At 37.7% G+C, this 24,932-nt stretch overlaps 1 protein-coding gene across 3 annotated transcripts in view; it reads right to left on the reverse strand.

Annotated features, from left to right (window-relative positions):
- The window catches only part of ece2b (endothelin converting enzyme 2b), a 71,326-nt gene that overhangs the window by 37,431 nt on the left and 8,963 nt on the right, over window positions 1–24,932 (reverse strand). The window contains exons 1-4 of one of the 3 annotated variants that reach the window (XM_079885784.1): window positions 19,980–20,066; window positions 5,834–5,920; window positions 3,401–3,545; window positions 2,020–2,235 (exon numbers count right to left, since the gene is read on the reverse strand). In XM_079885784.1, the coding sequence (XP_079741910.1) occupies window positions 2,020–2,235; window positions 3,401–3,545; window positions 5,834–5,920 (448 nt within the window). In that variant the 5' untranslated portion in view covers window positions 19,980–20,066. Of the gene's footprint in view, window positions 1–2,019; window positions 2,236–3,400; window positions 3,546–5,833; window positions 5,921–19,862; window positions 20,067–24,932 lie in introns of those variants that run through there. The other 2 variants (XM_079885785.1, XM_079885783.1) reach the window with 2 other exon arrangements.

Genomic DNA, 24,932 nt, shown 5'->3' on the forward strand with positions numbered 1-24,932 from the left:
GGTGGTGTTGATTGACAAAACTACAGTAACTTAAAGACACGATTAATTACATGATCATACACCCATTGTATTCAAACAAATGTTGAAATTACCTTTGATGGTAATTTGCACAGACGTGTAGCCTACTGTGAAGGTTGCTTATCTCATCTGCGGTTAGTGCATCCAATTGCACAACTATCTGGCATGTCGTTTACACCTCAAAACACCAACTTTTGTATAGCAAAACTGGCGACCCTTGATTAGTTTACTGGGTTTCATTGCTGGAGAACGACATTCTTGCCCGCCAGCCAGTACTTGTGACGTCACGTGCAAAGTATCAATAGCCTAGCAACCATCTTGAAACACCATAGCTACCACCCAGAACAAGCTAGCAAACCACTTGCAGTACCAGACACCTACTGAGAATATTCCAGCAACCATTTAGAAACGCCCTGGCAGTCATCATGAACTGTGTAGCAACCGCCTTCAAACACCCTAGCAAATGACCTAGCATCACTCCGGTGTGGTGAACAAATGAGTCCTACTGAAGAGATGAGTCCGAACTTAGGACCCAAGCAATCCGATTGGTTCAAAGCACGTTTTATGGGTAATCGGTTTAGTTACAAATCATACAAAATCACTTTATTATAGAAGACGTTTGTACTACATTATAACGAGTCATTAATGTATTTTAACTTATACGTTTCATATACTAGTATGTAACCGAAGCTATAGATTGTGAAATTAAACATTTCTCGTTGTTAGTTTGATTTTTAGTTAGCTTAGATAGTAGCATAGCATACATCTGAGCTAACGTTATCCGATGATCGTGCTAGCTGAGCTTTTCCTGAGCTTATACTGCCTTACCGTATTCACAGCAATTATAATTATGTCATTATTTTTTATCGTAATAATCAGCGCAAGCTCGGGGTAAAGGGGTCCTAAGCTCGGACTCATCTCTTCAGTAGGACTCATTTGTTCACCACACCGGCAACCACCCAGAACAGCCTAGCAAACAACTTGCAGCGTCCTGATAACTAGTCAGAATATCCTAGCAACCATCAAGAACAGTATAGCAACCACTTAACAACAATCCAGCAACCATCTAGAACTGAGTAGTAACCACCCAGAAACCATAGCCACCATATTGAAACACTATGGCAACCACCCAGAACAACATAGCAAACCATTTACATTGCACTGACAACTACTCAGAATACCCTAACAACCTATTAGCAATACCCTGGCAACTATCAGGAACAGCATAGCAACCCTTTAGCAACACCCTGCCAATCAACAAGAGCTGTGTACAGCAGTACTCTGGAATCACCCAGAATACCCAAGCAAATGACCAATTACAACAATTACAGAACAGCCTAACAACACAGAGTAATACCGTGGCAACCACCTAGAAACATCCCAGCAACCCCTCAGAACATTCTAGTAACACCCTGGGAAACATTCAGAACACCCTAGCTTTGTGGTGGCATTGCATTTTACATAGTCTACAAGTACAAGTCAATGGCATCATCACTGCCAGTTTGAATAGAAGTTTTTAAATCTTTAACTGTAATTTTCTTGAAAAAAGTATAACCAATAAAAGGCCTTGCAAGCACTATACTGTAAATCCATGTGAGGGTGAATAATGGAGGGATTTAAAGTTACAGAAACAGAGAATGAGTGCAGAAAGTCATCGTCCCTAATCGAACAATCAGACAGGGCTGGCTGCACTCAGAGAAAACAAGAAATCAGGTCACAGAGCAGGAATCGATGAAAGTTTCAGTGCAGATCTACAATAAAAAAACAACCCAAGTACAGAGAACTGAAGTGTAAAACTCTTCAAAACGCATGAATGCAGGAAAATCAAGTAAATCATTAAGATGTCTTTCTAAATATATTCCATTTTGTGAACACAGATAAAGATTTACTGAGCAAATCCCATCCTACAAAAAGGACAAGCGTGCACGTGTGTGTGTGTGTGTGTGTGTGTGTGTGTGTGTGTGTGTGTGTGTGTGTGCGTGTGTGTTTTCCGGCACTTACCCAGCAGGTGTTTGAGCACAGCCTGGTTCTGGTCCCAGATGCTGTTAAATGTGCTCCAGCGGGAGCGGCCATCTGGCAGGGGGTTTTTGCGGACCCATCCTCCACAGGCGTACTGGTAAAAATCCTGACATGGGTCGACGGAGCGGTCCAGAGCTTCCACGATCTTACTGGCCACGGTTACACACGCCTCCGTTAGACAGATACTACGGGCTGGATCTGGGGGTTAGAAACAACAAGAAATAACTTGAACTCCCATAATGTGACATAAGACTGAATTTTAAAAGTTATAAAAGGAGGGCATTGATTTTAACCATTGGGATTTCATTGGATTGTGAATGATAATACTTGAATTATTTTATTATAGTAATAATATTAAGACCTGTTCATACAACACAAATGTTTGTCACAAAAGGTTTTCCCATACCATTTGCCCAAGTCGCAATGAAGTCATAGGATGTGTCCGAAATCGCCCCCCTATTCCCTATTTGAGGGAGCAGCCATTTGCAGTGGTGTCCGAAACCATATTGGACATTATCCAGTGCACTCATTCAATCCCACAATGCACCAATAACGAGTGTACAACCGATGTACGCACAATGGCTAGAGAATACCCGTAATGCACTGTGAGAGTCGGCGACCGTAGCTGAATCGTCCATCCATCCATTTTCCAAACCGCTAGTCCAAAGTAATATTTTTATTGATTAAATTGTTTTATTAAGGTTTATACATGCTAGTTTCCATGACATGACATAAATCCTTTCCTAACTACTGGAGCAGCCGAATTCACTCACTCGTTTTCATTCACTCCTTCAAGTGCACCATATTAGTGTAGGGAATAGTGAATGAGGGCATAGGGGGCGATTTTGAACACAGCCCTAGTTAGATTAGAACAGCATGCAAATGTTCATGTCTTGACAGACGCATTAACAGTCTTTCATTACTTGAAATGTTTATGGCACCAAATGTTCACACATTCATCTTGATTTGAACAGGACTTTAATCACAGGAAATTATTTTTTGATGATGAAATGTTTGGCATTCACTAAAACAGATATTCATTTAATTATTAAATTACTCATTAAATTATGTTTCTAAAATAAATATATATAAAAAAAGTTTGAAACAAATGTGAGTATGTAATAATGAAAGATTTATCATTTTGGGGTGACCCCTTTAAGTATCTATAAGGGGATGTTCCTAGTCAAATTGATGGCGTAAATCTGGGAAATTATTTACTAAATAAATATACTAAACTGATGTCATAAAAGCATGCCTGCTTTATATAAATCAGTGGTACATGGCACTATATTTATCAGTAAGTTATTGTACATTACACACATTTTACTGTGTGCATGCGTGCATGTGTGTGTGTGTGTGTTACCTCTGTTATAGCGGACTCCCAGTGTGATCGCACAGCCAAATAGTGCTAGAAGTGAAGTGAGAAGCAGACCGGCCAAAACCACCTCCAGCTGAGTCCTCCTGCCCAGGGGACCAAACAACTGAACACCACCCTTACGGAAACCCACCTAAAAGAGAGTCAAATATTGATCATAGAGTCTTTTTAAGTTCGATTTTTTGAAATTGTTACTATTTGCTGGTTAACATACCAAACTCTCAAAAAGTTTGGGATAATCTTATGCATTTATTTGATAGAGTTTCCGTAATACCGTGCTTTTTGGATATGTACCACGTTAGTACAATTTTCTTTGGCATTTTATGTTATGTAAATACCATGGTTTCTGAACATGGTAGTCATGGTAGTCATTAAGTGCCATGATAGTGAAAGCAGCATTACAGCTGATACTATCACTTCAACACCACAGTACATTTTTGTGAGAATAAAAATGTTCAATGTAAAAATAAAAGACAAATTGTGGCATTGCAGTTGAAACATTTTCTCCTGAAATGGCCACTGACAAATACTAATCTCATTCTTCCTTTCTTTCCCTTATAATAAAAAATATTCTCATACAAATGTTCCCAAAGACGAAGTCTCCTTGTGTAGAAACTCTAGGAACAGAGTTTTTTTTTTTTTTCTGTCAAAATATACTGCACATCTCTTCATCATTCATCATTCAGCACCCAAAGAACATAAATCAAGTTGCCTGAGGGATACCATATCAAATACATGATTCATATCATTGCTTGAACAGAAAGCCAACAGAAGAGGTATCACATTTCCTACCTGAGATAAAACTGAGCAGAAAATGAAAGGGGCCACATAAATCGCTTTGAATTCATATCAAATGTCACTCATAATTCATTGAAGTAAATTCCCTGGATATCTGACCTGCTGTTTCCGTCACTTAAAAGTCATCGCTAATGCAAATGTCTGCATGAGAAATAATGCTGATTTTTATTACACTGTTATCCATGATCTCTTTCCAATTACATATTAGTCCACCATTTGATAATTTTAAAAGGTTTTATGTGTTTTGAGACCATTATTCATGCCTGGATAATTGTTCAGATTTATTTAGCCTTTCTATAACAACAACAACAACAACAACAACAAAAGAAAAATATCCTTATCCACAAGATGTTTGCCCATTTAGTCATGAGTCATTATGTAATAATCACCTAGCCATGTACTGTATGTCCAGACTACTTGTGACTTGTTTATGTTTATGACTTCTTATATTAACGACTTCATACTGAAATACTGAATGTGTTTGTGTACTGACTGTAAATGTGGGTGGTAATACATTGATGTTTATTAGCTGTGACATAATATCTGTGACAATTTCTGCCTTGCTTGTTTAGTTTGGATTAGTTTGATTTGTTTAACTGGTGAGGAAGTTGTGTGAAATAAACACATTCTTGTACTGCAAAAGAACAAGAAAAAATCATGTTCATGAACAAGAAAAAAAAAAATCATGAGTTTTAAAACTCTGAAAGAGAACGACTGAAGGGAGACTGCACAAAAATGTCTGATAAAAGTGAATTCACAAAAAGTGAATCTTCATTCGGCTGGGCATTCCTCACAGTAAATAATCTACCCTTTACACACTGGAAGCAGTATCTAAGCAATATCAGCTAACCACCGAAGTACCTCAGGGTTCGGTGCTTGGCCCCTTCCTGTTCTCAAAATATTCACAATACGTGAGATCTACACACTTAAAAATAAAAGTTATTTATTGGCATTGATTGTTCAGTGAAGAACCTTTAACATCCATAGAACCTTTCCAAAGCACAAACGATATATATATATATATATATATATATATATATATACATATATATATATTTTTTTTTTAATGTTGACAAACTAAGAAGAAAAATGGTTCTTAAAAGAACTGTTACTAAAGTTTATTTGGGGAACCCAAAACAGTTTGTTTTGTAACGGTTTGTTAGGAGTGTATTTTCCTATGTTGTATGTACCTGGTGTTCCTACATTGTCTGTATGTATTTCGGCTTGCCTGGATATCTCAGCCAAGAAGAAAGAACTTCACCACCAACTCATTACAGAGTTTCATTCCTGCTAGCCGAGCAATTCACCACAACATGACCGTCAGCTAGATTTGTCAGCGGTAAAAGCATCCAAGTCAGCCAGGAAACAGCTGAACTTCACAGAGAACATCACAACTACCCAGCAATTCACTATTCTCTCACTGCTGTTTTACCGTGTTTTAGCGTCATTTCTGATCTTCTACTTTTCATGGGAATTGTGCGACAGTAATACGTCCCATCGTCTCTGTAAAAACTAACAGCTTAAATGGTTGATTTATTTATTTGTATGTGGCATTGGATAAAAAAAAGTCTGAAAGTAAACATAAAATGCACACATCCACACTGAGCCCTGACCCACACTCACCTCCACACTGTCAGGAGAGATGGCTCCATCAGCAGGGATGTCTGTCCCGTCCTCCTCCTCAAACGTTGCACGCTTGTAGTTAGACATCTGAAAGGGAGAGACAAAGTATAAATGTGTTGAAATATTACCATGGTTAGCAATGAAGGTCAATTTACAGCAAATATGAAAAAAAAAAGATCAGATGTGATGTGAACAGCAGCAGACAGGGCAACTATTAGACAAGACAAAATAGTCCTTTTCGCAGTTTTACGAGACCATCCAAAACAACCAGGCACTGGTAGAACATAAAGAAATTTGTCATTTATATGTTGAGATTTTTCACACAGCCACTTTAAACTGTATGCCAATTGAGAAAGATGCAACATGAAATCAAAATTGACCCTATTTACTTTCTTTATATTTGTTCCAACAGAGTCTACAGAACAAAATTTAAAGGCCTTGAGTCTGAAGAAAAGAGAGACTGCAAGAGAGTGTGAAATGGAGATGAATGTTGGGTTGGGAGGTATGCCTTGTTTCCTCACCCCCGTCTTGGACATTGGACAGGAATTTAAACAAACACACATTTGCACACACACAAACACAACTCCCACTGTTCACAATTGAGGAGGTGACTAATCTACACACAAAGGTCGCACTTTGCTGCGTTAGTCTCAGTGTTATAAACATTACCCTACAGAGAACAGAAACTCTTAGTTAAATGTGTCCTTTTTTATGCTGTCTATTGATATCTCACTGCCGGCACTGACAGCCATGTAGACAGCAGACGCATTGGCCTAGAGCAAAAACTCCCACCCAGGTTTCTCTACAAGAGCAGACTAAACAAGACAGCCAGAGAATCTCTCTCACACATTGACTTAATGAGGCCAATACCACTACCTTTCATATACATATAAAAAAATATATTTAATTAATATAAATGTTTTATATTAAATGCTACTGACTAATCCAAACCCTGACCCTTTGTGCATTTCTACAATAACACATTTTGTTTTATGAATTGCTTTATCAGCTGAAGATGTACCTGGAGGTTTGGCAGATTTATATAACTTCTGAAGACAAATTTGTCCAGAAAGTCTAGCTAAGCTAACTTAAAACACGGACATTAAACAAAGAGATGTACCCGTAGGAAAACTGTATTGCTCAAAGTTTGCTCTTTGGAGACTTAATGGAGTTCTCAATTGTTACATTTAAGTGTCAACTTTAAAAGAAACAATGCGAGACTGGTGTATTTTTCTCAGGAGGAAAATGTTCCATTCGCTTTCTGTACAGTCTCAATGGTGATACTGGTTTGTATTTTTCATTCCTATGGATATCTTTCCTTTTCAGTGACCGATAACAGTTCAGGTATCTAAAGATCAGGGTGAAAATCTTATTGCAAATGAAACATACACAAAACTTATATTAAATGAACACATTTTATGCAATTTTTACTGAGGAGTCAATATAAAAATAAAAGTAAACATTTATCTAAGTATATCAGTAGAATTGGAACAGACAAGAGAAAAAAAGATTTCTTGGCCAACATTATGTAACACACTTTACATACTTTCATCTGCTAAAAGCCCTCGTCTAAAAGGACAGATGATTGTATTGAAGGTTTTGCACACACACACACACACACACACCAGAGCAAGTAAGACACAAGAAAGCATTTGGAGCCCTTTGCAACATGCTTTAAAGTTCAACTGGAACGCCACACTCAATCATCTTGGCTGTTAGTGTCTGAGTTAAATAAATGTTGCATCTTCACAGCCAGATTTGGAGTTTCGGTAAGCTATTCCTCAATGGGCTTGTACGGGAAACAGTAAATGATATTACAAAGACGAAAACACTGACTCATGGACATGGTGATGTGAAACAAATGCATGCACACATGCTAAGCCTACACAAACATGCATCTTAACAACTGCTAATGACTGGCTTGATAGTTTCCCATCATTTTTTTTTTTTTTTTTTGTTCCTCATAAGCAGTCAATTGACACACTTGTTTGTCATAAGTTCCCATACTACTTTGCAATGCAATGACCGTGGTTTGGAAGATGGATGTAGTTTTAAGAAGTCATATCCACAAGATTCCCTCCTGAGGTCTGGACATGATTCCTGGGTGGCTGGACATGGAAGCTTCTTAGGCTACGTCTACATTAATCTGAATCAATTTGAAAACAGTTCATACTAGTGTTTTCAAGAGTTTCCCAAAAGTTTCTCATCAAAACTCAAAAAATATTTTACTGCACATGCGTAAAACATAATAAAATCTCACAGAGATGCTCGCTATTATTTTAACATGATCATTTCATTAGCAGAATATCCCACTACTTACTGGTACGTCCAGTTCGCACTCAATCGCCTATCCATGTATGGTCTGAAACGCAACTGCACTCATGTTTTGCCACAGGACTGTAATTGCGAGTACATTTTCTGCCATCATTGCAGTAATGTAATATGAAGATTGTACAAAGTAACATTTATCTTTAGCAACACTGAAGAGTGAAAAGCACATAGCAAACACATGTCAGTATAAGATATCTATGGGTACAATATGCGTCACATGACTAAACATCATGTGGCATCCTTTTTAAATACCTTGGTTTTCAAAGTCTACACTACAAGTTTTCAAATTTATCCAAAAACACCATCTCAGTGTGAACGTAAGGCCAAATTTAGTGTAGACATAGCCTTAGAGGAAGGAAAAACAATGTTGGACACCTTGGTGTGAAAACTACCCATGCATACTAGTACTGAAGTTCTTCTTTTAACTCTAACTGACACATTCATGACATGGAGTCATGTGAAATTCAGTATTTTAGTCTCTAAGGCTATGTTGGGAACAGCATACGACTAATATATATATTTTACATTTTATTGGCAAAATGTACTGAACCTACTGCAATACACCTGACTGCTAATTTCCATTGTGATGAATAATCTAGAACAGGGGTCAGTAAATGATGGCATGATAGATAATCACTGGCATGCAAACAACCGCGAGAGAGGAGTTTGTTCAACTTTGTTTGCTACTCTTAGCTTTCATATAAAAGAAATTACCACTATCAGTGTTGGAGATTTTCAACTCAGTATACAGAATCCTTCACATTCCACACACAAATCCCAATGACGGTGGCGTGTGAACAACAACGTTCTGTGGAGTTCAGTAGGGTCACACTGGAAATCTGTTATTCAAAGTCTTACACCGCAATGATGCACCAAAAAACGGAAACGTTTTTCCTTAGTGTTTTTCGCATACAGGTGGCAACGTTGGCAAAACGCTCTGTTGTTCACACGGATCCGTGAAAACGACTAAAAACGCTAAATTCTGCTGCCAAGCCAGTAGTTGCCGATGTCACTCTGTGAAGAAACACTACGCGCCTATAGACTGAACAGGTAAAACACATGCGCATAATGCCATTGTTTTTTAAAAACTTTGAATTCTTTTTCAAAAGCTAGCGTTTTGAGGCCCCCAAACACTATTGTTGAGTAAATGAAAGTCCAAAACTCATAAAAGGTGTTCTGTGTTTAGTTCATGTAAACAGCCCCTAAATTAAACCTGAAAATATACAAACTTTTACCCCTGGTTTCACAGACAAGGATTAAGCTATTCCCAGACTAAAATGCATGTTTTAGCTGTTTTAACTGAAAGCAACTTGTACTAACATATCTCAAAATATGCCAGTGCCATTGTTTTGTCTCACGATGCACACCAGTAATGTTTTTTTTTTTTTTTCTAAGGCATGTTTATAGAAGCTACTTAAATGTCCTAACTGCACTTAGGCCTAATTCTGGCTTAATCTAAGCCCTGTCTGTGAAACCAGGCCTTAGGGTTTTGAAAAGACCTGACAAACAGCTTAAGCTGGTTTAAGATATTAAACATCAGGGATATATTAGCATTCACTCATTATTTGACTGGACAGCCAGAAGTTAAAATTACAGTCAAAATGCAAAATAATCCGAAGAAGATAGCAGGATGTGGCATTAAACATGCAAAGTATGTGCAGCATATGCAGTACAAAGTGCAGTTTTGCACAGTATGTGAACAGAGCCATATTCTTATATAATAACAGATACAGAACGTCATTACAGACTCCAACAAGCAACATTATACAGCAGCCCAGACAAAACCATTGATGGACTTACCGTTCATCAACGCAGTATAAGACACACCAGCAATGCAAAAGCAGAAGTGAACTGGTGCCACTGCTGTGGAATGAATGGAATAAACCATCCACTGGAGAATGGGGGGGAGGAAAGCCAATGTTTTGTTAACATGACCCAGAAAGGGCAAGTCGCTACCGTGGGAGAGGGAAAGCTGCTGGGAATGAGGAACAGATAAACCTCACTTCCGAAAAGGAGACTCCTACCTCGGTTACACGGGTAATCGTGAAACACACGCATATGGGGAAGTTGTAAAAAAGTCACTGAAGTTACATTAAACAGCAGTTGTGGACTGAACCACTGATGGATGTTGTGAGGATATGGGATAATGTGGGATGCTAACCATGTGTAACCAGACACCAAACATCTGCATTTGTTTTTGATGCACTGGCACGAATAAACTTCTTGTTATTGAACAATAAGTTAAAAAGACAGGAAATATGAAATTGCTCAACACGTCCGACGACTTGAATGCACATCATGTCATAATTATGAGTTTTCAAGAGGGCTTGAAAGTGGCATAACACACATTTATTAAAGCAACACTAAAGAACTTTTCCTCTTCGGTCGCCCTACAGGTTGGAAGCGGAATTGTCCATTACCGCTGTCGTAAATACTTTAGCCTACCGTCGCACGCACGCTCGCTGTTTATCTAGCACCGGCTTTGGAACGAACGATGTCCACAGACAAGGTAGAGTATGTTGCATGATTTTATGAAAGTATGATTATTACAACATCAGAAACGAAGAAAAATGAAATAATGACAATCGTAACGCTTGCCGTAAAGCAAGTCAAATTTGTAGTTTTCTTATGTCTCATTCGAACTACAGAAACGTGACCCGATCTGGCAAACTTGCATAGTGCGGTTACAGCAGATATAGGGCTGCAAAGCGAATGCAGAAGTGCCTTTCACCCTGTTACGACTTGATTAACCACTGAAACGATTTTGGAAACATTATTTTAAGGTAAAAAAAGTAAGGTAGTGTTGCTTTAACATAATTCATGTTTTGACAATGACATGCTAAAATCTTGCCAAATATTCATCTTCATCTGTTCCATGTCACACTCGTCTAATCATGCGGACGATCAGGCAGCTTGCTGCACTTTTATTCTTCTGTAAACCGTCCTCATTCCAGAAACAGCCGTTGTGACTCAATAAGCCTACTCCTGTTCAGTAAATATTTCTTAAATATTTGTATTGGATATTTCTTTGAAAACACTCATATCTATAACGAATAACCATAAAAGTTTACCAGAAAAGCCATATTTTAATAAAAGTCTTGCATAAGGTAGTATTTTTCATACACCTTGAATAAATTAATTACGTGTATTAAGTTCATTACAGTGAACTTACCCATGAACGTACTGGTAATGTGGGTTCAGGTTGGGTTTAAGTTTAGGTTCAGGGTTAGTACATAGTTATAACCCAGTTATTGTTATTGCTATAAATACATAGTATGCACATGGGGAACAGTAAAATACTGTAAAATAATGTGCTACCATAATAAATTATTCATAAATATCTTATCATAAATAAGATTTTGGGGAAGTTGTATCAGATGATATTCTACAATCTGAACAAGACTTATGTCATAAAAAAATCAGAGACCAGAGACTTACTGACCTGGATGATATCATATGCTGTTTTTTCCACCCAAATATTTATGACATTTTTAATCGCATCTGACATAAAAGTTTCTAAATATATAGTATATGTGTGTATATATATACACACACAAACTTTTATGTTAGCTGATATTAATCACAATTAATCGCGATTAATCGATTTGACAGCACTAGTTTTAAGGAATTTTGTTATGTGCTTTTATTACTTTTATTATTTTTGTTAACGTTTATATTTAGCTTTATTTTATCGGTTTAGTTTTTAGTTAGTACTTCAATTTAAACCTTTAATTTATTATCTATATACTTTCTTCTATCTCAGCATTATTTCATTGAACAAAAAAAGTTTTAGTTTTAGTTAACACTCACAACACTGCGTCGCACAAGTGGTGTATTAAAGTTGTTGTTTTTTATCAATTGTACAGTTTATGTATTTTTTTTATAAATTAACAAATACAGACAAAACAACAGATGTAAAAAAAACAAAAAAAAAAACACTGAGGGACTCAAACCCTGCCTTGTCACGTGTGTATATGTGTGAAAGATACGGTGATGGCTCAAAGGTCAAAGCTCTGTTTAAAGGCCATCATACACTCTCTACTGCCGGAGATCTCACTGCCCATCCCATCGCCATGGCAACAAGGCGCCCATCAAGTGAACTATCACTAATTAAATCAATATGTTCTATATCCTTTCACAGGCTATTTGACTGTATAGAGAACTCTCTAATCAGAAGCCTTTAGCAAGAACAGCTGTGAGGTCGTGTGGGGTCACCAGGACTCAAAGAGCGAGAGGCCATTGGTGCATCACGACAAGGAAACACAATTACACACAAACAAAAAACAGCAATATGGAGATAATAATACTTACAGTACATGCACATGGAGGTCATGAAACAAGCTATAATTGTTATTTACGAAGGTCTTTTTAAAGCCTTGACGCAATGGAGGAAAAGTGAAGGTCTCTCTACATCAGCCATGATACTTTTAAAGGTGAACATGATATATTATCTAAATATATTCCAGTGTTATGAAACAGAGGCTGGAGTTTATATTCAAGGTCCTTGAATATTTCAATCCGACATCAAAGCTGGTTCGAATTTCACATGTAAAATAAATCTGCATGTGCTCAGATATCACTAAAACAGTCTTTTAGTGAAAATATACCATAGAGATGAAACAATATAAAAATTCTGACTGATACGATACACCAATCATTTACAAATAATATTAAAAATAAAAAAATGTAATCAATCCATTTTTAATGTATATAATATAAACAATCCAAGTAAATTTAGGCATCTGCTAAAGACTACATTTCACAGTGTAACATAAATAAATATAAAAAATGCATTATTAAAAATATATAATATTAAAACAACCAATTACAGACTTATACCTTTACAGAAAATCCTGATGTTAATGTTTATCATATCTTAAAGTCATCATGTTATCAAAATGGACAATTCTTATTTTTTATGGAATAATGCAGTAATTATTATAAATTATTTATCCGTGCACATCAATATTTTTGTTAAAATTGTTGTGCCCTCATAATCTTTAATCAAAATAACTTCCCCTCCCTCTTCTATGATGTGTTTACTGGATCCACCAATAGCAAACCACTGTCAGGGTTCTGCCCTGGCAGCCTTGTCTGTGTTATCTTTGTTTCGTGTCTCTATGTTTGTGTTGTGTGTCAGCACGCTTTGTCTTTGTTTGTGTTTGCCATGTGCTGCTCTTGTTCCGCCTCCTTGTTTCCCGTTACCACGCCCCCTTGTTTAGTCCTTGTCTAGTCCTCGTTTGCTTGAATGTTTTCACCTGATCCTCGTGTGCTGTTCCCTTTATATTGTGTCTTTTTCCTACAGGTCTTTGCTGGTTTGTTTTGTGTGTATGTGGTTCTCACAAATATTATTTTTGTTTGTAAGTTCCAGTTACTTATTCCTAGAATTAATTTTATTTACGTTATTTTCCCCTTTTGCTAGCTTCAGTTGTTTAGTCTATTTTGTGTTCGCTAGTCATAGTTGTCTCTTTGAGTATTGTCCTGGTAAGCCGCTCTAGTGCCGAGTGCTGGTTACGTCTCACCTGACCAGCCTGTTCTCCTGCCCTATTGTCTGGGACTGTGTTCCTGCCTGTGTTTTGTCTTTAATAAATCTCACTCCCTGCTCATTCTGCGCTTGGGTCCTCCCTTCTCTGAATCCTGACAACCACAACCATCCAGTCAATTCCCCATGGACAAAAACAAGTCTCACCCTTTATTGTTCTTGTTCAAGAAGCCGTTTGACTCGGATATACATAACAATAGGGAAGAAAATATAATATAGTTTTGAAAATATAGCAATCGAGTTGAGATTTAACCACTTAATATATTAACATACTCATTGGTTATTTTAAATATTAAATTTCAGTGAGCATTAGATGACAGCAAATCTTTCTAAGGGAATATGACCATGCATAATTAAATACCCACTATGGTCAAAAGTATTGATACACCTGACCATTACAGCAACAGGGACTGTAATGACATTCTAAATACATAGACATTAATATGGGGTTGGCTCCTCCTTTTGCTCAAGCATTACAATTCCCCCTCACTGGAAGTAAAGGGCCTAGCACAGAGGTGCCCAATCCTGCTCCTGCCGATCGACTGTCCTGCACAGTTCATCTCCAACCCCAATCAAACACACCTGAAGCAACCAATTAAGGTCTTCAGGATCACTTGAAAATTAAAGGCAGGTGTGTTTGATTAGGGTTGGAGATGAACTGTCCAGGACAGTCGATCGGCAGGAGCAGGATTGGGCACCCCTAGCCTAGCACAACCCCTGAAAAACAGCCCCACACCATAATCCCTCCTCCACCAAACTTTACAGTTAGTGCAGTTGGGCAGGTAACGTTCTCGCCCATCAGACTGCCAAACAGAGAAGCGTGACTGGTCGTATCCACTGCTCTGAAGTCCAGTGGTGGCGTGCTTTACACACTCCACCCGACGCTTGGCATTGCACTTGGTTATGCGAGGCTTGCATGCAGCTGCTCGTCCATGGAAACCCAATCCATGAAGCTCCCACCACGCAGTTTTTGTGCCGATTTTAATGTCAGTGGAAGATTTCAGAGTTGGCGACTTCAGCACTCGGTGACCCCGCTCTGTGACTTTACCTGGTCTTTCGCTTGTGAATGAGTTGCTTCAGTTCCAAAAACGCTTTGCTTCGTTTCCAATAATGAAACTTAATGTTGAGTGTGGAACATCTAGCAGGGATGAAATTTTATTGGAAAGTGACTTATTGGAAAGGTGGCAATCTATCACAGTACCACGTCTGAATTCACTGAGCTCTTCAGAACGACCCACAAATGTTGGTGAATGCAGACCGCACGGCTAGGTGCTTGATCTGATACACCTGTGGCGACTGAATTCAATCAAATTAAGAAGCGTGTCCCAATACTTTCGTCCATAGACTGTATATTTTATGCAAACCAAGGCCAGTGCATGTTATTCAATCAGAAAATGTTCTGATTGTACGAGATGCAGGAGATGAACTAATCACAACGGACCTCATTTACATATAATATTACTTAAAGAAACAATAGCAAAAAAAAGGTTGATGTAATTCTAAGAGAAAACAATCGCCCGTATGTGTTGATGGCCAACAAGAAACCTACGGCGAGATGGAGACTCACTCATGAGAGTGAGATGGAGAAAAAGAGTAGCCTTACGAGGGGAAGGGAGAGGTTTTCCCAAGTTCCAGGAGTGGTGCGGACCTTTCTCTGTGCGGAATGTGATTGTTTGAAGTGGTTTCCTGAGGAGTGTTTTTGAAAGGAAACAGCTCGGTGGGGGGAAGGCTGGCATAGCCCAACCTCTGCCCCCGAGAGCTAGAAATACCCTCACACTCCTGCCCCAAGAAACCCACCCAAGCCAAGCCAAAGCCACCTTGAAGGGAGGGAACGCCAGCTATACAACAAACTCTCTGAACAGTTATTAAGAGACTAACGGGGCCACACACGTTTTAATCAGCCCCCTGAGACCATCCGAAGGCAAGATGAAGTAACAAAGCCTGCTTTGAACAGCCAGCATGGGCATTACTCGAACCAAGTGAGAAGAATACAGAAGAAGGGTGAACAGAAAGGGTGGGAAACAGCGCAAGTCCGAGAGCCAGGCCAGCATCGGTCTGCAGTCGTCCAAATGAAGGTGCTCAGACATTCTGTCGCCAGCAGACGTGGGTGAGGTCCAAGAACAAATAATCACATTCACATACATAATTACACACACAATCTACATTGTCTGACTTGCTAAATATGAGTGCACTCGCAGACGAATGATGACTACAAATATTGTTCATGCAAAAATAGGGCTGCATGATTTGGCAGGGAATCTAATTGTGATTTTTCTTATTAAAAAAATGTATAAAAATTGTTTGTACAGCTACAAAATTTGGCAAAGATTTTGTGATTATATACAAACATGGCTATAAAATAATAATAATAATAATAATAATATAAAAATATAAAAAATACTAAAATAAAAACAAAACAAGAAATAGTACTATTAAAATGTTTCACTGTAAACAATTAAAACAAATTATGTGGACATTTGTATTTATTTATTCTTTTTTTTTTTATTTATTTTACATTACAGCTATAAATATTACTTTTCTTATTATTATGACTGGAAAACACCTAACCTATATATATATATATATATATATATATATATATAAAACAATGTTTGGTAAGGTTTAAGCTTAAAACATGAAAAAAATAAAAAATTTGCTAATGGTCTCAGTTGTACAAAAAATATTCTCCTACTGACTACACTACTGACTTTTTTAGAGGAAGTGAGTGGCACTTTCCAGTTTAATCAGGGCTTTGAGGTGTGACGCACACTCACACACACACAGACAAAATCTGTATAATCTTAACAGCAAATGTCAGGGCCTAAGTGACCTTGCCTGATCATTTGAGGAAGTGGAATTCCTCGCAGGGTGTGGATTACACAAACAAAACACACTTACGCACGGAAAAACATTGCCTCGCCGAAAGTGGATATTGAGCAGCTGGGAAAGCTCTGATAAATTGGATGACACCAGATCTGTAATTAGGCCAGTGCTCTACAGAGAAGTGAACTCACAGCAGGGCTGCTCGATTAAGGCAAAAATCATAATCACCATTACATTTGGTCAATATTGTAATCACGATTATTTAACATTATTATTGATCGGCGATATGATCAAAGTCTTATTTCATGATTTGAGTAATATAGTGAAATTTTCACAATTATCAATACTAGAAAATAACTAATACTAGGTTCACTAATGTAAGAAAAAGTTCACAGTCAGCAATACAATAAGAACAAAGAAACTAATTACGAACAAAACGGACAACAGAACAAAAATACAAATTAAATAAACAGTGTTTTAAGTTTTAGAGTGGTATTCAGATTTAATAATCAAATGTAAAATAACACTGCTTATGTGGCAAGTAGCCATATAATAAGTGGGATAATGTACATCTGTTGTTTGATCATCATTAATGACAGACTGCAGCAGATTTATTAGGCTGCTGTCACTTTAAACTATAATGTTACACACAAAGTCCATTTGCTTTTCCGCATTCGACTCCGACTCGGAGTGCACACAGAGAAAGCCGCCCAGGGAACAGTGTCTCTTTTGCAGCTTAATGGGCTTTTTTAACACTGTTTAATATCAAACACATCCCGCAGTTTAGCAACAGTAGACTGCATTTTACAACACTCACTTATTTGGCTGATTTGAATGTTAAGCTAAGGCTTTTAGGGAGGAATGAAAGCGCACTGCTGCGAAGGAAAGGAAGGTGCGCTGGACGGCACAATATTAATTTTTACCTCGATTATCTTGTTTTCATAATCGTTGGAAGCCAAAATCGAAATCGAAAATGAATTACGATTAATTGCACAGCCCTAACTCACAGACATCATCGAATCAAGTGCCTTCATGCTTCTTCAGGCTATTTGCACCTCTAGGTATTGTAGCATATTATAAAATGGAATAATATTCAGTGTATAAGATTATATTTATTAAAATCATAAGTGGATGTTGCCTTATTGGGACATGACTTGCCCCAGCATTAAATACACATTTGGCGCATTTTTCCCACTTTTCTAATATCTTCTTAACTATTATTTAAAAGGAACGCCTCTCCTAGCGGATGCGCAAGGGGAAAAGAGAGAAGAATGAGTTCGGAAAATGGTGGATTCAAACTCAGGTCAGTCACGCTTTACGCCCCACGCCACTGATCCTGTTATCAGATTTATTTTGTAACTTTGTCTCAATCAGATAATGGTGAACAGGGTTAATGAACATAGCCTCTGCCAACAAGGTTTTGCACTGAGTGTAAATAAATACTCCCTTCATTCCGCTCATTAAAAGTATTGTGTTTTCGAAGATTAATGAAAATCTTATGGGTTTGGAATAATGTGAGGGTGAGTAATTAATGACAGAATAAAACATTTTGGGTGAACTATGCCATTAAGTATCCCTATGCCTGATTTCTGTGCCACTTATGATACCAAGTATTAAAAAAACACACACACAAAACTTGTCTGTGCAAAACTCTCCACCACTTGTGTGTTGTAGGTGGTTGTTAATGTGGTTTTTGGTGTGTTTCTACGTGGTTGTTTTTACATTGTTCTAAATGAATCAGCTAAAAAGTTAAATCTAATCAATCTAATAAATTTATTTTCAGCTATGCTCTGTCAAAAGTCATAAATCAACTGGTGTGGGGTGATCAGAGAAGAACAGTGCTTCATCTTTAAGTGGGAATATTCTCGCCGATATCTTTGCTTCTGCTTCATCTTTTTATATAACTTTAAAGATGTGATGATTCACTTATTATTATCTCATGTAAAACAATTACATATGGCTCTATGTATGAAATGACCTGTTTGAATTCTTAAGAAATACTATAAACAAAATCTTTCAACTCCTTGGCCGATCAACAGATTGTCCCGCCCCAAACTCACACCACTGGACCGCTTAAAAACAGAAATATGTTTTTTTTAAAAAACAAAGAGTCACAGTTTTTCAGGAAGTCAACCTACCAATGGCTTACAGTCGCTACACATTACACCTTCCATATTGTAACGTAATTCTAATAAATGCTACGAATCTAATAGAGCGAATACGAGTGGGTGAGAGAGGGCAAAACAAGGGTGAGAGAGCAAACGAGAGAGAGAGAGAGAGAGAGAGAGAGAGAGAGAGAGAGAGAGAGAGAGAGAGACTGCTGGCCCGAGCTCTCAGTGGTGACACGAAACGGAAGTCAGGGTTCAGCAATCTCCTTTTCCTCTTTTCTTCAATTCATGACCTCTCTCCACACTCCGACAGCGAGACCCGCTCAATAACTCACACATGTACACAAACAACCACAACACACACACACCTGTTAATGCAGACTGAGCAAACCACTAATTATCTCTTAGACATATCCTCAGACACGTTATTGTATCCAAACAGTGACTGTTTTTGCTCGGCAAGACAGATCAACATCTTTTGTGGTTCTTCAAACAAAGTTCCTGTGAAACATTCCTAAACATTACCATTGACTACAGCTACAATCAGAGGGAAATGTTTGGATGAAATGATTGTTGTTCAAGCCACTAGCCCAAGCCTTCCCATAGGAAAAAAAAACAACGAAAAATATGTATATCTTTGCCACGAATTAAAAATGAATTCCCACGTCAGCACGTTTTACTCAATTGTTCCCTCATTTTAAGTTAATCGTGCATATGATATGATAATTCAGTCTCTTGTTTTACTAAATCATGGCCATGTTGTAATAATTTGTTCCCTTGTTTTAGTTTAATCAAAAGATATATACATATACACCATATATATATATCATGTGCAGAGGTAGAACTTTTTACTTGTTGGTTACACCACTTGACATTTTAGCATCTTTACAACTGAAAACTGTGACAGATATACAATTTCTAAGAACTTGAGAGCTCTTTCATTTAGATTTTCTTATAAACTAAGTTTTTCTTCTGGCTCATTGAGCCAGATGCTATTTAGACCAGGCGTATATTGATGTACATGCTGTGCACCAAAGTAAATAGCTAAAAAAACATAGCATCTTGTTTGAATATAGTGCAAATGGCGATAAACGCAATTCACACAAAGTTGAAATAAGCTATTTGTTCTAAGTGTAAATTGTCTGAGCAAAAGTGGGCAGAAACACTGCCATAAACATAATGAAACAGCCCGTAGTAAACACTTTAGTTGTGCATATATTCTCACCAGCTCTGTTAAGTCAGCAACGGCTGCGCCCCGGACAGCAGGAAAACAAAACAATAAATCAATCCCTCATTCAACACGGCGCATCATACAGAACCGAGAACAAGCACTGTAACGTACCTCACACGCCACAAACACATGAAAGACACTGCCTTCCCCCTCTCATTTCCTTTTCTCGTCTCTCTCTCTCTGGTGGTGGCCTCCGTCACAGAGAGACCATAAACAGCGAGCAGAACGCTTTCAGACAGGGGCGGGAGGGAAGAATGAACGCACAGACAAACAACACATGCAGGGGAGTTTGAAAATCACAGTCAGGAGGGTCTGTGAGGGTAGGAGGGGGTTTGAGACAGGGATGAGAGAGAATCAACAGGGGAGTTCTCTGAAGGGATGAAGATAGTGGGAAAAGTAAAGTGCTATGAAAAATGCCTGGGGCGGCTGCTTGTTTCATTCCACATTATGACAAAATAGAGGAAAGTTCCTTATAAATGAATGTAACACCCAGTGAAAGAGAGAGAGATGTCAGAATAGGAGCTTTGGCCTAATGTTGCTGACACACTGAGCCCTGGTGCTCCTATGGGAAACATACGTTTGAATCTTGCTCGCAACATTAACATTAACGTATTCTGCCAGGCAACAATTTGAAGCCCCTAATGGGACGAGGTGATGTTAAAAAATTAAAGATGGGAGGTCAAATTTCTTTTTTGTGTTACCCCGAGAAACTTTGCATTCACTCTCAGAACTTTTGTGATGGAAAAATATGAGATGGGAGGAACAACTATATTTTAGTAATGTTGTCGAGATAAACAATAGTTTTGCCACAGAACGTAAATGTTTTACTAGCGAATGCAAAGTTTCTCGGGAAAAACAATAGTTCTGCCTAAGAACAAACGTTTTGCGAGAAAACAACATTTCAATGCTCTTGTGAGAGAAGTCAGCATGAAATGAAAATTCGCTATTTTGAAAATGCATGTTGTAGATATTTGTGTGACTGATTCATCCTTGTCTATTTTTTACCTTTTTTACCTTGTAATGTTTTTCAATGTTTATCAATTGGTGAAAAGTCCAGTTCTCTGACGTATACCAAATTTAGCCCACTCCACATTTTAATGCAACGCCTACATCTCAAAATCCATTCAGCAACCGATGAATAAAATTAAAGATATTTTGAAGAACATGGGTAACTAAACAGATGATGGACCACATTGACCTCCATAGTTTGAAAAAATATATATACTATGGAAGTCAATGGGGTCCATCAACTGTTTGGTTACTGACATTCTTCACAATAACTTCTTTTGTGTTCAGCAGAAGAAAGAAATCCATACAGGTTTGAATCAACTTGAGGGTGAAATGATGACAGAATTTTCATTTTGGGGTGAACTATCCCTTTAATGTAATGATGTTTGCCCACTAAAATGCCCAAAAATAGGGATAGTTTAGCCAAAAAACGAAAATGTTGCAATAATTTATTCACAATTTGAGCCATGGTGCTTATGTAGGCAACTCAAATTCAAATCTTGCTTGCAAAAATGTTCATCCCCCAAGTCAAAAAGTCTGATTGTTTAGAAAAGAAACAAGCCACATGGTTTGAGGTATCATTCATGTATGTATAATTTTAAAACCTGTATGATTTTCTTTTTAAAGTTGAACACAAAATTATATATGTAACCCTGGACCACAAAACCAGTCACATGGGGCATTTTTTTAAAATTGAGATTCATACATCACCGTAAAGCTGAATAAATAAGCTTTCCATTGATGTATGGTTTGTTAGGATAGGACAATATTTGGCCGAGATGCAACTATTTGAAAATCTGGAATCTGAGGGTGCAAAAAAATCAAAACATTGAGAAAATCGCCTTTAAAGTTGTCCATTTATGTTAACGATTGTGCTGCATTCACTCACAAAAATAAATGTTTTATATATTTACTGTAGGAAATTTACTAAATATCTTCATGGAACATGTTATTTACTTAATATCCTAATGATTTTTGGCATAAAAGAAAAATCTATAATTTTGACCTGTTTTGGGTCAATTTTGACCCACACAATGTATCGTTGGCTATTGCCACAAATATACCCGTGCGACTTATGACTGGTTTTGTGACCCAGAGTCACATATTTTGCAGAATGTTCATTTTGCTCTTTTCTATACAATCCAAATGGTTGGAGACTATTAGCTATCAAGCTCCTAAAAGGTAAAAAATAACACCATAAAAACATTGGAAAATTAATGACTCATGCACTTTAAATCTAAATTTACACTATATTTCTGAATCATTGGTTTCAACATCTCCATTAGTGTTTCACAGAAGAAATAAAGTCATACGACTTGGAAATGACACGAGGGTGAGTAACTTATGACAGAATTTTTATTTGGGGTGAACTCTTCTTTAAAAAGAGTGAGAAAAAGGAAATAACAGCTAAAATAGCATGGACTCCACCATCTCGCAGTTTATACAGTAACATACATTTACATCAAACTATTTAGAGTATCCACAGAGTTCAAGGCATTCCCCGTAAAAACAAACCGCAACCCTTCCTTTCCTACATACACATTCGCTCCACAGTAACTCCCATTCAAAATCACTCCACCACCCCCTATTCCCACAGTCCTCTGACCACTCATTCATAGGGACTTCATTCAGGCTGACCGCTCAGAGTGTGCTAACACTTCTGCACCGTTAGAGGGGGCTTCCATTGTGGCCGTTTAAAGGGTACAAGGACAGAGAGTCGTACTGTTGTGGTACAAAAGGCCATTCTGTTCTGTGCCGGCAGCCCAACATGCCCTGAAGTAGTTAGACACTTGAGCGCACTTCACACGAGCCCCCCTTCCACTGTAAACCAATACGCACAATGTATGTAGACCTGCTGATAGCAGCTTTTTTAATGAAATATTGTTTTTGACAATCAAGTCAAAGTGAAATGCCAGCTGCAACTCATTTAACAGGACTAACAGGAATGTCAAATGTCGAAGAAAGCAGGGCTGGATTTAATTTTATCTGCAAGGAATTTATTAGATCATAAGAGTGGGTGTTTTATAATAGAACGGAGGCCGGTTGTTTGAAGGGAGGAGTCGATAAGTAAGCGAGACTGGTGACATCAGTTGTATCACAGGCGGAACAAGTTATTAGGCAGACAAACATTTTTGTAATGCCATGCACTGGTGAATCATTCATAAAAATCTAGGAATTTTTATTAAGGAAATAAACATGGTAATTATTAATTTTAAAGAGAAATTGTATCTGTGAGAATACCATACCAGGATGTAGACCATATAACAGCACCCAGACTGCTCTCATCAGAGTTAGATAAGAGTATAAATTACTTGCTCTTATCATCTGATCGTGGTTGTATATCTATTTTAGTATTACTTGGACCTTAATGTTGCCTTTGATACCATTGACCACAATATTGCTCAAAAATTATGTTGGTATTAGTGGAATGGCATTTGCATGGTTTAAATCTTTTTTATCTGACTGTTATAGTCAGATAATAAATAAAGATGAATCACACGTTCAGTATGGTGTACCACAAGGCTCAGTACTAGGACCGTTGCTTTTCTCAGATGATGCTTAGCTCTATATTTCTTTGAGGTCTGACAAAATCTACCAATTCTCCGATGGAAAAAAAACAGAGGTCTTAATTATTGTACCAAAAACCTTAATTATTGTAGTAACAGAATATAATCTGTATCTAAATGGATGTACTGTCAAGGTCTTAGTCTTCAGTTAGGAACCTGTGTGTGTGCTATTCGATAACAATTTGTCATCTGAAAGCCACATTGCTAGTATTTGTAAAACAGCATTCTACCATCTCAGAAATATCGCAAAATTATAACATTATCCAACGCTATCTCACGACCAATTCGTACGAATTCGTACGAGTGATAAAAAAGTGGCTAATTCGTACGAATTCGTACGACCTCACTCGTACGAATTTGTACGATTTGTCTAAACCCACGTGATGGGTAGGTTTAGGGGCGGGGTCAGGGGTAGGTCATTCGTATGAATTCATACGAATTGGGCAATTCGTAAAATATGTAAGATTTAGCAAAAACCGTACGAATTCGTACGAGTGAGGTCGTATGAATTCGTACGAATTAACCACCTCGTAGAATTCGTACGAATTGCCGTGAGATCAGGCTGCATTATCTCTTAAATTCAAAAAAGCTAATTCATGCATTCATGACCTCATGACTAGATTCCTGTAATGCATTACTGCAGGTTTATTCAACAAACTTCAACTAGTCCAAACTACAGCAGATAGAGTGAAGTTTCAGTCAGAATGGTTTATATTAAATCTGATGTTTTATATTAAATTAAATTAGATTACATTTTTATTTTATTTTCCAACATGCCACGAGTATATTAAATGTATTTCCACATTTGAAAGGCTCAGATCTGAACTGAAAATATCAGATTCAATATGATCTTTGCTGTTCACACGTGGAAAAATTTCATTTTAGCCACGTTCAACAGCAGTGTGCATGCAGCCATTAAGGGTAATAAAGGCATCTGCTTATGAGAATGTACATTTTCTTTTCCGTTTGCTATGCCACCCTCAGTTTGAGTGTGTCATCGATTAAGCAAAAAGAACCACACTCAGTGTGTGTGTTTTTGTGTGTTTCTGAGAAAGAGAGAGAGTATGTTCCCCAGGGTGCCCGAATGACGTCACCCATCTGGGCATCAAGGTTACCTCACTCCCCGCAGGCAGACTGTGAGAGGAAGAAGGGAGGAACGGAGGAAAAACAGAAGGAAGGAAGGAAAAGAAAAGACAGTGGAGAGAGTGCAAAGAGTTTTGATTGGTTTGCAATGATACTGTGCTCTTTTTCTTTGAAACAGTTTACCACATCAGATCATGAGCATCAAACAATGATTCTCTTTTTAAAAACACAAACTGTTGACCAACGCACATTTGAAAGGAACATTTAGGACTTATAATAAGCAAATTATGCAAACACATACAGCTTTCCTCCGAGCTCGAGTGGTAATGCACCACAGGAATCATGGGAGGGAGCCGTCCGAACGTCACACTCTGCTGTAGAGCTGTTCTTCACAGCATATCGTCAT

The sequence above is a fragment of the Squalius cephalus genome (assembly GCF_949319135.1).
Source record: "Squalius cephalus genome assembly, chromosome: 11".
NCBI lineage: Eukaryota > Metazoa > Chordata > Actinopteri > Cypriniformes > Leuciscidae > Squalius > Squalius cephalus.